Source organism: Gopherus flavomarginatus, chromosome 9 (assembly GCF_025201925.1).
Source record: "Gopherus flavomarginatus isolate rGopFla2 chromosome 9, rGopFla2.mat.asm, whole genome shotgun sequence".
Classification (NCBI taxonomy): Eukaryota; Metazoa; Chordata; order Testudines; family Testudinidae; genus Gopherus; species Gopherus flavomarginatus.
This window is the reverse complement of record NC_066625.1, coordinates 72065147-72079472: the sequence shown is the minus strand read 5'-3', so window position 1 is coordinate 72079472 and position 14326 is coordinate 72065147. Positions and strand designations below refer to the sequence as shown.

General features: G+C 41.9%; 1 protein-coding gene across 2 annotated transcripts in view; it reads right to left on the bottom strand.

Moving 5' to 3' along the window:
* Positions 1–14326, bottom strand: part of SLC12A1 (solute carrier family 12 member 1) — a 66134-nt gene that overhangs the window by 16899 nt on the left and 34909 nt on the right. For both annotated transcript variants that reach the window (XM_050966895.1, XM_050966896.1), the window contains exons 14-19: positions 12411–12566; positions 9214–9313; positions 9012–9123; positions 6969–7109; positions 4865–4971; positions 3687–3769 (exon numbers count right to left, since the gene is read on the bottom strand). In XM_050966895.1, the coding sequence (XP_050822852.1) occupies positions 3687–3769; positions 4865–4971; positions 6969–7109; positions 9012–9123; positions 9214–9313; positions 12411–12566 (699 nt within the window). The remainder of the gene's footprint in view (positions 1–3686; positions 3770–4864; positions 4972–6968; positions 7110–9011; positions 9124–9213; positions 9314–12410; positions 12567–14326) is intronic.

Here is a 14326-nt window from a genome sequence, read left to right as displayed (position 1 = left end):
TAGGCTGTGGATCAGACTCTAAATTGTGAACAGGATCCAGTTGCCTAATTCTCAGTCCCCTTCAGTAATCACAAGAGCAGACTGCCTCCTATTTTGAAATGCTCATAAATATTTGAGTACTTAAACTGAATATGTGAGCACTGTATATATTGAAAATATTACAGTACTTTATCTTGTGTTGATGCATTTTGAAATGCTTGCTGCAGAGACAGAAGAGTCAGCTAAACTATTCTGTATATATAATAATATAAAAAATCCCTTTTGTCTTGGAGAAAATGAGCTTTTCTCCAAGGAAAAGTGGCATCCACTGATATTGAATTTATTATGGTGAGGCACTAGTTAATATGTTGTAAGTACTGGTCCGTAGTATGCTTTTTTTTATACAAGGAAAGGTGTTTTCATTGAAGTGAGACATGGTACAAAAGTAATCTTCCTTGGCTGGTAAATTATCTGTGTATAGATATAAAAAATCATCTGTGGCCACTAGAGTTTATTAGCTCTGTTGGTGCTCTGAATTGCTAAAATTTTCTTTAAATTAGACTCTAGTATGATAGCATAGTGCCTGTGTTTACTAGGACATGATGATAACCACTGACATACACTTACTCAGAACTAAAGATTCAGTTATTCTTTTAAACATAATGCTGTAGTGAACAGGGCTGGCTCCAGCTTTTTTGCCCCCCCTGCTCCCCAAGTGGCAAAGAAAAAAAAAAGAGAGGGACTGAGGGACCCGGGCGTGCCGCTCTTTTCCACTGGCCACCCTAAGCACCTGCTTCCTGCGCTGTTGCCTGGAACCGGCCCTGAAGTGAATGTAATAGAACACAGTGTTTCTTTTCCCATTTCCTAGCCTGATATGTTTGTATGGTAAGTATCATCTGCTTCAAAAAAGGTCTCATTGTTGGCTTTTTTAGGGTCAGTTGTAATTTCTATTTGTATTTATATTTCTTTGTCAATTTGCACCCTGATAAACTAAGTAAATATTCAGAGTTGGTATTCATCACTGTTACATTGGAGACTTATAAAATGTGCTTTCCCAGAGAGGTTTAAAATAGGAGTCAATTCTTGACTGTTTTCCTGTCAAGTAATTGAAGTGTTAGGGATATCAACAGGGAAGATAGCAGAAGCTGGTTTGGAATTTAACAGTGTGTTTGGAAGTGGAGTGCTCATCTGCTTTAGTTTTTTAAAAAGAAGTTCTGGAATCTCTTAATCCTTAATGATCTTAAAGGTGACTTGCTGTTGGGCGTTACAAAATTAGCTTGCTCACTAAGGAAGACAGGCTTTAGTTTTGTGGTTTCTGCATAGAAGATTCTGCTATTCCACGTCTCCCTTAGGTATAATGACTGCATTTTGGTATGTGTACCAACAGGATACTGCAGGGAGAAATGAGAACGGCAAACGTCCAGCAGGTGGCAGCAAAGAGTCATCATTCTGTTTTATGATTGACTCGTATACCTATTTTCGTATGAGATTTATTCCACTTCATGTACAGTAGAAAAAGAAAAATACTTCATTTTCTGTACCGTGGCTTAATCACCATATCTTGGATGGATGTTTCTCCCTCAGTGGACTAACTCTCAGTAGGGAAAATAATTCTACTGAAATCCTGAGGGTTCTTCTGGTGGGGTTTCATTTGGTATTCTTCTCTCTGAGTGTCCTTGAGAGGCAGTGATATGCCTACAAACCCTCCACATCCCAAGGATGAAAAGAGAAAGTGATGGCAACTGTGTGGATCCAGGAAACCCTTATACTAGAAGAACCCTGCCATGTCCCCATGTCCATGGGGACATGGACCCATGAACCCATGTCCACTGGAACTGTGCACTGTCCCCTTTGGAAAGGGGAATTGCAGCTGCAATAGGGAGTTGGTGCTCCATACAGCTGCACTAACCTTGTGTGGATTTTGCAGCTGAAATCTACGGTGACACACAGTAGCACAGACAGGATTTAGAGAGTGGTAGCTCCCACAAGTCCTGGCAATGTCAGTCTTGGGGATCTGCCCTGTAGAGTCTCCAAGAGCAGTGAGGGAACATATGTTGAAGCCACCAGTCCCCTAGTTGTGCCTGATTTTACTACTTCAATCCATGCCCAGGAGGGGGTGTCTTAGGACCCCAGTGCTGTGAAGCAGTGTGCAGGACCTCTGACCAGTTCTAAGGCCCACCCTTGAAGGCCTTTCTCAGGGCAATACAGTAACTCCTCACTTAAAGTTGTCCCGGTTAATGTTGTTTTGTTGTTATGTTGCTGATCAACTAGAGAACATGCTTGTTTAAAGTTGCAAAATGCTCCCTTATAACATTGTTTGGCAGTCGCCTGCTTTGTCCATGGCTTGCAGAAAGAGCAGCCCATTGGAGCTAGCTGGTGAGGGTTTGGAACCAGGGGGGACCGGTAGCTGCCCCATCAGCTCCTTGCTCCCCTAAGTTCCCTATGCATCAGCTGCCCAGCAGGCTATCAATAACTGGCAGTTCAACTGTCCCTCCCCCCACTGCCATGTGCTGCTCCTGCCCTCCGCCTTGGAGCTGCTCCCAGGAGTCTCCTGCTTGCTGTGCAGTGGTGGAGCGGGAGGCTAATGTCAGGGTGTCCCCCTCCCCCTGCTCCTGCCCCCCACTAATCCCATCTCCATAGAGCGAGGGGTGGGGGGACACACACGACAGGGCTCAGGACAGAGGGAGCTTTCTGGCAGCACCTTCTGTCTCAACTTGCTGATTTACTTAAAAAGATAATGTACTTAGAGTGGGGTCAGCGTACTTAAAGGGGCAATGTGCGTCTCTCTCTCACACGTGGTGTGTGTGTTTGTCTCTGTCTGCCATGCTGTCTCCCATCCCTCCATTTGTGCTGCTTTGTAGAGTGTGAGGCTACATTAACAAAAATGTGTTAACCCTTGAGGGCTCAGCTGAGTGCTAGTTCATCATTTAGCAGTAAGGCATTCCCTGGGAAATATCCCACCTTCTGACTCCTCACTCTCAACCAAGCTTCAGAATCATCATTGCTGTGTACAGTATTAAATTGTTTGTTTAAAACCTATACTGTGTGTGTAAATATTTATATACAATATAGTCTTTTGTCTGGTGACAAAAATTTCCCTGGAACCTAACCCCCCCCTCCATTTACATAATTTTTATGGGGAAATTGGATTTGCTTAACATCATTTCACTTAGTCACATTTTTCAGGAACATAACTACAGCATTAAGCAAGGAGTTACTGTACTTGCATTGACTTCTGTGGGAGCTCAGCCACAGTAAGGATATTGGCAAGGGCTACATGCTTACAAGTAAGAGGCAGTAGGTTGCCCCAGGAGAAGGACAGGAAACAGACTGTGATTCTGAGAATCTCAGTCTCATCCCTTGGACCAGGGGGATTCGAGAAGTAATCTGTGTCAGACAACCTTTGGACAGTTGTCTGAAACTGTTTTTAGTTCTTTATTTGGGAATTACTAGATTTCAAGCTGACAGTGGACCTTTAATTTTTTTTCACTAACATGGAGAAAATGGTGTGATGCTCCAGCAGTTACACATATTTTATTGATTCTAAGCTTCCGGATATCTTACATTAAGCTGTAGGTTAACAAGTCATTGAGCAGAACTTCAAAGATTGATATGTCTGGAAACTAGTGGGAAAATGATAGTTTAAAAAAGAAGTATACCTTAATAATACGAGATAAGTACAATTCCATTATTCCATCACTACATACCTTGAACCTGGAGGACTTGAGATATATCAAAGCCTTGGCTAATTCTGACAATAACCACGCCAAGCTCAAAATCAAATGCATCGCTGAAAACAAAAATAAAATGATTATGGGTACTTTCTCACCAGTGGTGTTGTGGTTAAAAAAAAACAGTGGGTACGCTAACCCAAACTAAACTCAATATTCACCTAAACTCCATTTATCCTTACCTACACTACTGCCTTGCCCCACAGATGTCACATAGAGCTGCCTAACTTAAAGACATTCAGAGAAATGTTAATGCTTAGTATGAAGCATTGTGGGCCACACACTGCCCTGCAATGGCTAAATCCACCAGAGGTGAAATGTGGCCAAAACTAAGCAAATGTGAATTTGCAGGGTTCCAGTGACCTCCCCCTCTCCAGACAGAGGAGTTGGTGCTTGCAAGAAACCGACAGATTGTCCCTGAGATGGACCTTCCTCTCACATTTGCCTCTAAGCTCCCGCTTGGCAGCTTCTTTAGGAGTTGTGCCACCCTTGAGTGGCTCCTCCATGATAGTGCCCCATTCCATCCCTGCTGAGCAACAGGAGACGTGGAGTGGGTTTTACTGCTGGCTGAACCAGCAGTCGCTCGTGGGCAGATTTACAGCTGGAAATTCAGACGATGTTGGGAGCAGCACACTTCAGAGTGGCTGCACCCTGGCCATAACCCAACCCACAAAGCCGCTGAGCCTCAACCACATGATTCTTGAAGGAAGGGGCTTCCATAGTGCTTTGGGCCTACAAGGAGAGTGCCATTATTCCCTCTTATCCGCCAAGCATGTATTTGGGGTTAATTTTTCCCCATACCAGTCCACAGAAAAGAAGAAAGTGTAGTCCTACAAAACTGAGAACTGTGCAGCTTCCTTATGCAGCTTTGTCAAACCACCTCTGCTGTGGCAGTGATGGGCCAGGCGTTGCCTGATGTGTCACATTGGGGATGATTTTGTCTTCTGAACATACATCCTTTAGGAACTAGGTTGAGCATATTTTCATTGACGAGCTCAGATTTGCAGAGGTGAAAAGCTAGAGCACCAGCCCAGGTACCTTTTCATACTTTTAATTTTACTTATTAGAAATATATACATTATCTTTTCTTTTTAGAAATGCAAAATAATTTGAGTCCACAGAAAATATTATGATGAAACTGAACCATAACTTACTGTATAACACCCATGTAGTTTTCATTTTGCACAGCAGACGCGTCCCGCCAGTCTGTTTTAAATCCCAGCACCAAGGTATTTGGTCTCATCCTACCTAAACCTGAGGCCTAGTGATATCAAAATACTGCATGAAAAGGTGCATACACACAGGCTGTTGCTGTAAATGAGAAATAATGGCAAAATATAACTGAAGTAATGTTCTGGAGATTCTTAAGATTTGATTGCATTTTGTGAATGTCCTTCATGCCTGTACCCAAGCAGAAAGTAGAAAGATTAGGTCTACATTATTCCAGTCATAAATGGTCTTTAGATTAAAGAAATGCAGTTTTGCTAATTTAGCATTCATTTGCATTTCTTCTGACATGCTCTCATGAAAATGGTTCAGTAACTTAAAACCAAGAGCCAGTTCATGCTGCTGTTTGTGTGCATCAAGCTTCTGTCTGGCTTGTAACATAAAGTAAATCAACTAGGTCTTGAAGTCCCTTTAAGGACTTGAAGCACTCAGAGGGAGGAGGAGTGGCAGTCCTTTGTTAAAAACAAATTCTGTGCTTTAGTTTAGGAGTTCTCACCATCCCCCGGAGGAGATGATCCAAAAGTAGCTGAGTACACCTTATATGTAAATAATAATTTGGAAATGCGTAGGAAGAATAGGAGATTTGGCAAGATGTAACATCAGACCAGGCTTCTTCCAATCAAGATGTTCACAGCGGGTTTTAGGTAGAGATGGCTCTGAGTGCTAAAAGTTGGATCCAAATTTAAGAGGAGACCAGATCTAGCTTCAAGCTTCCCCATGGTTCCAGTTAATCTAATTTGATTAAGTATGAGTGCAGACTAAAAAATGCAATATGTTAGGAATACTTTCTTAGGATACACAAATACATTAGCTCTTGAGGTATTGTATTTGCATATTTTCATTGCTAACAAAAGCGACATGGAGCTATGGGAAATTGTTTTTGTGAGTTGTACTGACACATTCATATATTGTACATGTTTAAATGAATAGCTTGTCTGCAAAACAATTTCATACTGATTTCTCCAGGATAATCTACTGGTGTTGTGGCCACCTTCCCAAACTGCTGAAAGGGAAGTGTTTATTTGCACTCATGTACTTGATTTTGATCATGGCATTTAAAAAGAGATGGAAGAAGAAAAAATCATCAGGAATAATAGTTCTTTGAAACAACAAAAAGAACTGCTGCTTGGCAAGCTGTTTTGTACACAAACTCAAGATAAAGTCTCTTCATTGAGCTTTAATACAACAGAAAGATGTATTAACACATTGCTACATTAATACATCATCTTACTCACCTCTGCTGTCCATTCAGCAAACATGATAAAATCCATAATATGCTACCAGTGGGTGACTGTTACCAGAGAACTAACAAAAAGTCTTTTGGGTGGCCATGCTCTTGTAGTGAGGTTCACAGGGTGTTTTGCACATGAGAATAGTGAGATTCTTTCCCCATGTTTTGCCTCCAGACGTACATGTTTGCACACGTACATGTGAAAGCGAAGAAAATGGGGAATCTAAAAGTGGTACCAGTTTAGCCTCTGACAATGCTATCTTCAGTGAAGGTAGGCTAATTTTAATGGACTGTTTATAAGCAATCTGGAATATGTTTGGAGTGATATGAAAATGTTTCAGGCAGTGAGTTTTTATTAATCGAGATGGGCTTCATTGTGTTTGCAAAATTGATATATATAAAATGATAAAAAATATTTCCTGTGATATGAAATACAAAAACATTCTCAAATGTCTAACATACTGCATATCACCAACAAGCAAAACTCATTTGCAGTGCACTAAGTGCAGGCACAGACATTTGTATGGTGCCCTAAAGGCATCTCTATTTTCATAATAGGGCCTCATTCATTTAGGATAGAATCAGCTAGCCTTGTTTCTCAGTTCCATAGCCTGGAACCAAATCTGTTCGTAAAGTAGAGTGACTATACTACAAAGAGAGGTATCTTCAGGACACTCTCTACATTTATAACATATTATCCCTTATATACAAGACCTTTTAACAAGTAAACAGTAATGCTTGACATACAGGGAAACTTTGATGTAATACTCTTGTACGCATTTTGTAAATAAAAAGCTTACTTGAAGGAGACTTTTGACTCCATCTCTAAAGCTGTCAGCTGCCACTGCAGCATAAAATGCTTTTCTTTTGTTCTTTGTAAGCCAGGCCTGCTTTTTTGCCATGCCACTGTTCATCTCTTTAACACACAGCTTGCGCGGTCCCTGTAGGATACAATAAAATATTAGTAAGAAGACTTTGTTTTATACATCGCACTGTGATTTTGAAGGAGTTACCTAGTCTGCTGTATGGGGAAATGGAGGGAGTCAGAAAAATACATTTCCAAAAAGAGTCCATGGAGATTCAATGCTTGTAAAAGAACTGTGCTGGTAACATAATTCACATTCTGTTCAAGAGGACAGAGGCTGTTAATGCTACTTAAATATAGTGATTCTGACAGAAGGAAAGACTACTTTGAATTGTAACATCTTAGAACAATATTGTGATGAAGTATCTCTGAGTGAATAAACTCCCTACCTGACTTGACTGCATAAGTAACCCTACAGGAAGGCTCAACAGATCTTAGGCAGTCATTAAATGTCTATCTTCTGACAGTAAGGGCAAACTAGACCTTACCCAACTGGACACACAAGCTCCTTTGTTATTGTGTCTTTACAGTGATCATCTGATAACTTAATTGGGTAAAATCCAACAGTTACAATATTTGTAGGCATTCTGGGATTCCCACTCACAACACATAGCTGTTTTTATCACTAGGTTATTTCTACAGTTATACAAATCACAGTGGTTCATTGTGTCACACTTTTATTACCCACTAAACTCAATTTAGCTTAAATTGTTAGAGAAGAAATAACAACAAAAATGATTGCACTAGCACAACCAACTTGTGTTTTATAGGCAGAAGTGAAATCTCCTAACCAGTAATAATACAGGAAAATGCCTAATAAGAAAACTTGCTGAAGGCATGTTATGAAGTTGTCTAGTCTGCACCCACGGCCTTTAATGGCAAACTCCCATTTGTAGAGAGGTGTAAAGTCTCATGCTCACTACATGTTGCATGCTCACTGGCCCATGTGGCACCTGCTGCCGTGAACTGTAAGTTCCCTGATGTAATACTGTTTGAAATGGGACTACGTTAACATGCACTGGGGAACTCTTGGTGTGCGGTGGCAGGGTCCGTGTGGGCCATTGTTGCACAACACACTAGTGCGCACTAGAATTTACACCCCTCTAGTGCAGACTAAGGCACCATGCAGAGAAGCCTAAAGATGTGTTTGGGTTGGAAGAGAGCTTATCTAGGTCTTCTAGTCCACCCTTCTGCATTTTGGTGGCATTGATTTAATAATCACTACAGTAACACTAGGAAAAGGGTGCATTATCTGGACTTGAGTAGCTCTAACGAGTAATTCCATAACCCCTTTTGTAGCTTGTTCCAGTATTCAGTTTTTTTACAGGAAAAAGGTTGTCCTAACATTTAAACTACACTTTTCACTGCTGCAATTTAAGCTCATTATTAAATGATCCCTATAATCTTTACAGCATCTTTTCCCTGCACATAGTTGTAGCTACTTATCATATAATAACAAAAAGGTGTACTTAGCTAGCTCCTTTCTTCATAAGATTTTGGAGCAGAATCCCTTTCCCCCAAAAGCTGGAAGAGTATTGCTATTATAATATTATAGATGGGGAAATTGAGGCACCGAGCAGCAAAGGTCAGCACAGCAAATCAGTGGCAGAGCTGAGACTAGAACTTGGGTATTTTGACTCTTATGCTCTATTCCCAAAATCATGCTGACTTCTTGTCCCTGCACTTTCTCTAGCCTTGGCTTAGCCAATTTTTTAAATCTTTCCTTGTAACTCTAATTTTTCCAAACCTTCTCTCATTTTTGATTGGTCTTCTCTGAACTCTGAACATATCTCAATAAGGCATTAGCCAGCAGGCTCCAAATCAGCTGATAGCCTTCTTGTCAAGACTCATGACAAAATTCATCTACCCATCAGCATCAATGGGAGTATTGTGTGCCCAATGAGTGGAGAATGGAGCTTTGTAGTGCATACTGGAGAATTTTGCTCTGAATTTTTAGGTTCACATACATAGACCCTACCGTATATACTTGGCAGCAGATGCAGAGACCATTGTTCTTTGTGAATGAATGTGTGATGTCTAACAGAGCAGGTCTTGTCATGGGTCCTCCTGTTAATACTATGCACTGGGGTCTGGAGGAAGGAATAAAAGGTTACATTTAACTGGGAATCTATCTATCTAACTCCAGACTGAGCTATTCACTACTTCCCTGCAAACCTTACCTGAAGTTTTTCACATGATCTTCTACAGCAGTTAATTCCAGTGCACTGTCTAAGGCATTAACATAGTAGAGAGCCTGTGCAGATGAGCCCCAATTTACCTCTACGTATGACAAAGAAAAACATTGCATATTAAACCATGTTTTTTAATAAGTGGTGTAACAGATGTCAGCATCATCTTCTCGATAAACCATAGCACACTGAATTCTATCATGCTCTCAGCCACATAAATGTTGGGGTAGGGGGGTGTGATGCAAATACTAACATACAAACAAATCCTGCCTTGTTCTTTGTGTGAAAAACATAGGGAACATTCTTCCTCTGCTTAAGAGATGTTTTGCTCTCTGTTCCATTAACTCTCTTCCCTTCTCCCACATATAAAATAGACACCTCTGAGTAATGCAGTTATTTGATGTGATATTTCAGCAGAGGAAATGAAGCTGTTAGGAAGGCACATTACTAGCCCCAGTGAGCTAAAAACCACATGCTTTCAAAGAAGAAAATTGAAGGTACGGTGCCTCACTTACTGAGACATGCCAGCCAGCCACCCACAAGCTAGTTTGCCTTGCTATTGAACGCATATTGTTGCAACCTCGTTATAGCGCACGGTGTCTGAGAGACAAAGAATAGTGTCATGGTAAAGGAATACTTGTATAACAATATAACATGCCATTGTCCTTTCTCCCTACTCCTAACAGCCAACCCTTTGGATCCCCTCACCCTTCACAGGTGTGCACTGGGCATGACAATAATCTCGCTCCATTCTGGGACTAGGCTTCAGTAAGGATCCAAGTGGCAGTTCTGCATCCAACACTCCTTGGGCTTCTTGGCATGGCTGCTGAACTCCTAATTCATATAGGGTCTTGAGGGATGCAAGGGGACAAGAAGTACCTGTTCACTCAGTAGAAGAAAGGAAAGGAAACAGTAGAGCCCCAAGATCCTAAACATAGTTGCAAGGGGACCCTCAAGATTTGGAGAGAGCAGAAGCTGTGTACACTGTGCCTCCTAAAGGGCCTGCTGGCAAGGCAGCCCATCAATGTTACCTAAGGCTGATTCTAAGAGCAGAAAGTAGAAGCAAGTCGAAACTTCTGAAATAAAATAGAGGTCAGTCCTTGGCTTGTGGTAAGGGAGAGGACATGGAATGTTACCTTCAAAGTCCAAACCTAAGGGTCGGTTCATTGTAACCCCTGCAAACTGAATGCCCAGGCTCAGTTCATGAACCAAACCTTGCAGGGATTACACAGTCCTGCAAGTGGTCTAAATCAGGTACCATAGTTATGGGCATGCTATAAAAATCTAGCTCAATTTCCCAGCTGTTTGCTCAGATACTCAAGACTGTTGGTCTGGCACAATGTGATCGTTCAGCTGTATGTAATTACTTTCCAAAAGCCACATCTTTTTGCTGCTGCTGCTGTCCTTGTTTCTAAATTCTGTTGTCATGCCTGTGTAAATGGGAAGCAACAGCAGTTATACCAGTGTAGAACCAGCATTAGATGCAACTTTTTGAATTCTGAATATGGCCTTTTTGATTTTCTTTTCCAAGGTAGGAAAGAATGTCACACCTTTCTGAGTATCACTCAGCTGTCAGTAAAGAATGTAACATCTCATATTGGTAGTTAGTAGATGTGCTTCTCTCCTGGTGGAAGGGGGAGAGAGTTTATGTGCAAATGTATGAGCTGGGAAGCTTGTTGCTTTTTCAGTCTGAGAGTATGTCTTCACTGCAGAATTAACCCTGGTAATTGGAATACAGGTCTGAGCACCTGCTTGGTCTTGTCTGGGTGTGAACACCCACAGAGCAAAGCCCTGCCTGAGTTACTCTGTTCTCTTTGGTTCTGCATTTCCCTGTCCATATCACTAGGGCGTCTGGAAGGCATAGTCTGTGGTTCTTTGTACAGCAGTAAGCTGAGGTGGTCTAGGATTCTTTCCTGGTACTTGTTCATCCTTCTAGGCACTGGAGGACTATCATCAGCACTCTGGTGAGATAGCCTACACCCTCATTAGAAAATGGGTGAGTAACCAACCTGAGTGAAAGAGGAACCCAGGCTGTAACCCACACCGAGGTTGAAAGCACCACAAACTCTGGTGAGAGGGTCTTGTGTGTGACGGCAAGTAGGGGTAAGGGCGACACTAAGGTAAGTAGCCCAGTTAACTCTGCTGTGAAGAAATACCCTGAAAGTAGTGACCATTCTGATTTAAGACTCCAAAGAGGGGTGTAGCAGATTAGTCATTTCTGGATTTAAAAGCTGAAAGAACAGCTTGGTTCCTTTGCGCAGGTGAGTCTGTTAAGACCAACTGAGCTCGACTGCTGGTTGCTAAAGCCTGATAAGGAGGTGTGTGTTCGGGGGCAGAGAGGAGCTGTTTCTTAAAAAGCTCCCTCAGAAGTTTCTCCCCAGAGGTGGTTCTAGCAGCAGAAGGGGCTGGCTGAGAGGATCAGATGAAAGCTGCAGGCTGAAAGTAAGGATTAGACTTTTGATCTAGGAATGAGTAACAGAGTTTATACCTCCTAACAAGAGCTGGAGTTTGTGATTAGGATATCTCCTTTCTGCTTCCAAAAGGGATGGATTAAATGTGCCACAGAGAAAGGACCTTTATTAGGGCACCATGTTTTGGAAATTTTAAAGTAGTATTCTTGTGATTTCTTAGTTATACTTTTTAATACCCACTTATCCCAAATTCTCTACCACTCTTGGACCTTTTCTGCACACAGAAGTTACATTGGTTTAACTTGAATCAGATTAAAAAACTGGTTTAATGAAACCCATGCAAACCTCTGTGTGAACACTCTAATATCTGTTTATGCTAAATTTATATCAGTTAGATTGCACTATTATATAAGCCAGGTTCAAATTGATTTCAGAGCATCCCCACACAAATGTACATCTGCTTAACTGAATTGGTTTTAAATCATATCTTAAGTTAAACTGGTGCCACGAACTTTGTGTATAAACCAGGCCTTGAGCTGCTTGCAATACCCACAATACAATGAGGTTTTGCCTTGAGAAATCTGTAGAATGGTATTTCTCTGTTATTCATTGTGCGCTGTCCGTAGTGCCTGGGGCCTCCAGTCCTCCTCATGGCAGAAGTTATGTTGAAAAAGGAATGACCACAGGGCCTAGGCAGTAGCCTTAGGGATGACTACGACAACCACAGTTAACTGCACATCATGAACAAAAAACAATAAACAACTTTTTCAGTCTCACCTGGCTTCTTGTATGTCACATAAATATAGAGGAAGAGCTCAATGGCATAAGTGATGAGAGCTGCCCACCAGTTGATGACAAACATGACACCACAGCACAGCATGGCTCCAAAAAGTGACACCCACATGTTGTAATACTTGAATGCAGGTCTCCAGCCTATTTAAATTAGAATCAGAAAAATCAGAGATGGAAAAGGTGGAAGGTATATTTGCACTGCCTGCAGATGGACAGGGGTGGCTCTAGGTATTTTGCCGCCCCAAGCATGGCAGGCAGGCGGCCTTCGGTGGCTTGCCTGCGGGAGGTCCCCGGTCCCACGGATTCAGCAGCACGCCTGCGGGAGGTCCGCCGAAGCCGCGGGACCAGCAGACCCTCCGCAGGCATGCCACCGAAGGCAACCTGCCTGCCGCCCTCACATGCCGCCCCAGGCATGCGCTTGGCGTGCTGGTGCCTGGAGCCGCCCCTGCAGATGGAAATGAGTGTGTTGTAAAAGGGCTCTTGTTAAGTATTTAATATAATTTTGTATGCAAAAGGATGAAGATTGTGTTGAGACCTCTTGGATATTCAGACAATTGGGGTCTCTGAAGTCCCTTCCCCTGGCTACTGCAGGATTGTTCCCTGCAGTACCTCTTTGATGGCTTTCTCCAGTTTGGTTTTAAACAGCCAGTGCATTTACATGCTTTTGCCAAATCATAGATCACTGATTCAGAACTGAAAATGAATTTTTCTATAACTGCAGGTAATAGATTATTATCTCCTTTTTGATGCATTTATATAACTCTCATTAATGTTAATGGGAGTTACACACGCTCCAAGAGGAGACTATATCCCAATATTATAAGTGCTCCTGCCTTTTAAACTTAGAAATCATTTGGGATCACTGAAAAAAAAATTGCAATTGACTTTAGAAAGGTATTATTCCTACTGTTCTTGAGCGGTGATATTGAATACTTCCCCTGCTAGCAATTAAAATGATGAGTCAAAGAGTGAACCTCCACGGTTTGTGCGTCTCTACCAGGTGTTCTTCAGAACAGATTCTTTGGCGAGGGAAAAACACTAAAGATATAAAGAGGTCCCCAGTACCCTAACATGGATCACCATAATAATGATGGAATGAGAAGGCACCACTGTGAAGAAATTTACTGTCCTGCAGCCTTGCAATTAGGAACATCTATCACTGTGAATTGACAGGAGGCGAAGAAATTAGCCAAAGGAAGCAAGAAAAATAAGGGGGAAAAATTGCTATGGTTTTATATGAAATGTTAAGTAGTTTCAGAATCATGACTGATGCACACATGAAGAGCACAGAGGTAATTTGTACTGAGCTCTATGGCAGCACAGAGCAGATTTGCATTTGTTCAGCTCGGCAGATAATTAGCAGAAGTGCTTATTTTTTCTGCCTTCTGCACAACTGGTAACATGCAGACTTGTGGGAAGGGACTTGATATGTATATTTATGCCGCCACTGTGGCTTTTTTCACACTGGAAATAAAGAGTGTATTTCTCTACTGTTTGAAATAAATAATTGATTTGCAGCAGCGGAAAATTGCCTTTACTGCTGGTCAAAAAGGGCATCGTTCAGATGATTCTCCTTATTTCTGGCTGTTAACCTTTCATTCATGAAAATAAAGAGGATTACTCTGCCCATGGTGCTACAAGTACACCTGGATGCTCCCCTGTTGCATAGAACTGGAGAGAGGTCCTTCATCCTCTTCTCTCTCCTCCCCCGTCCAGGACTTCCAGTGGTACAGATTAGTTAGGGGTCAGCGCTTGGACCAAAACATTAAGCAGAGGCCTCATGGATCCCAGTCATCCGTGTGGAGGGACTCTCTGAAATTTCTCTACAACCCTGCTAATAGCTATGGCAGGCCCACTAACTATGCTGCCACTGTTTTGTTGGTTCATTGTTGCTCTATGTA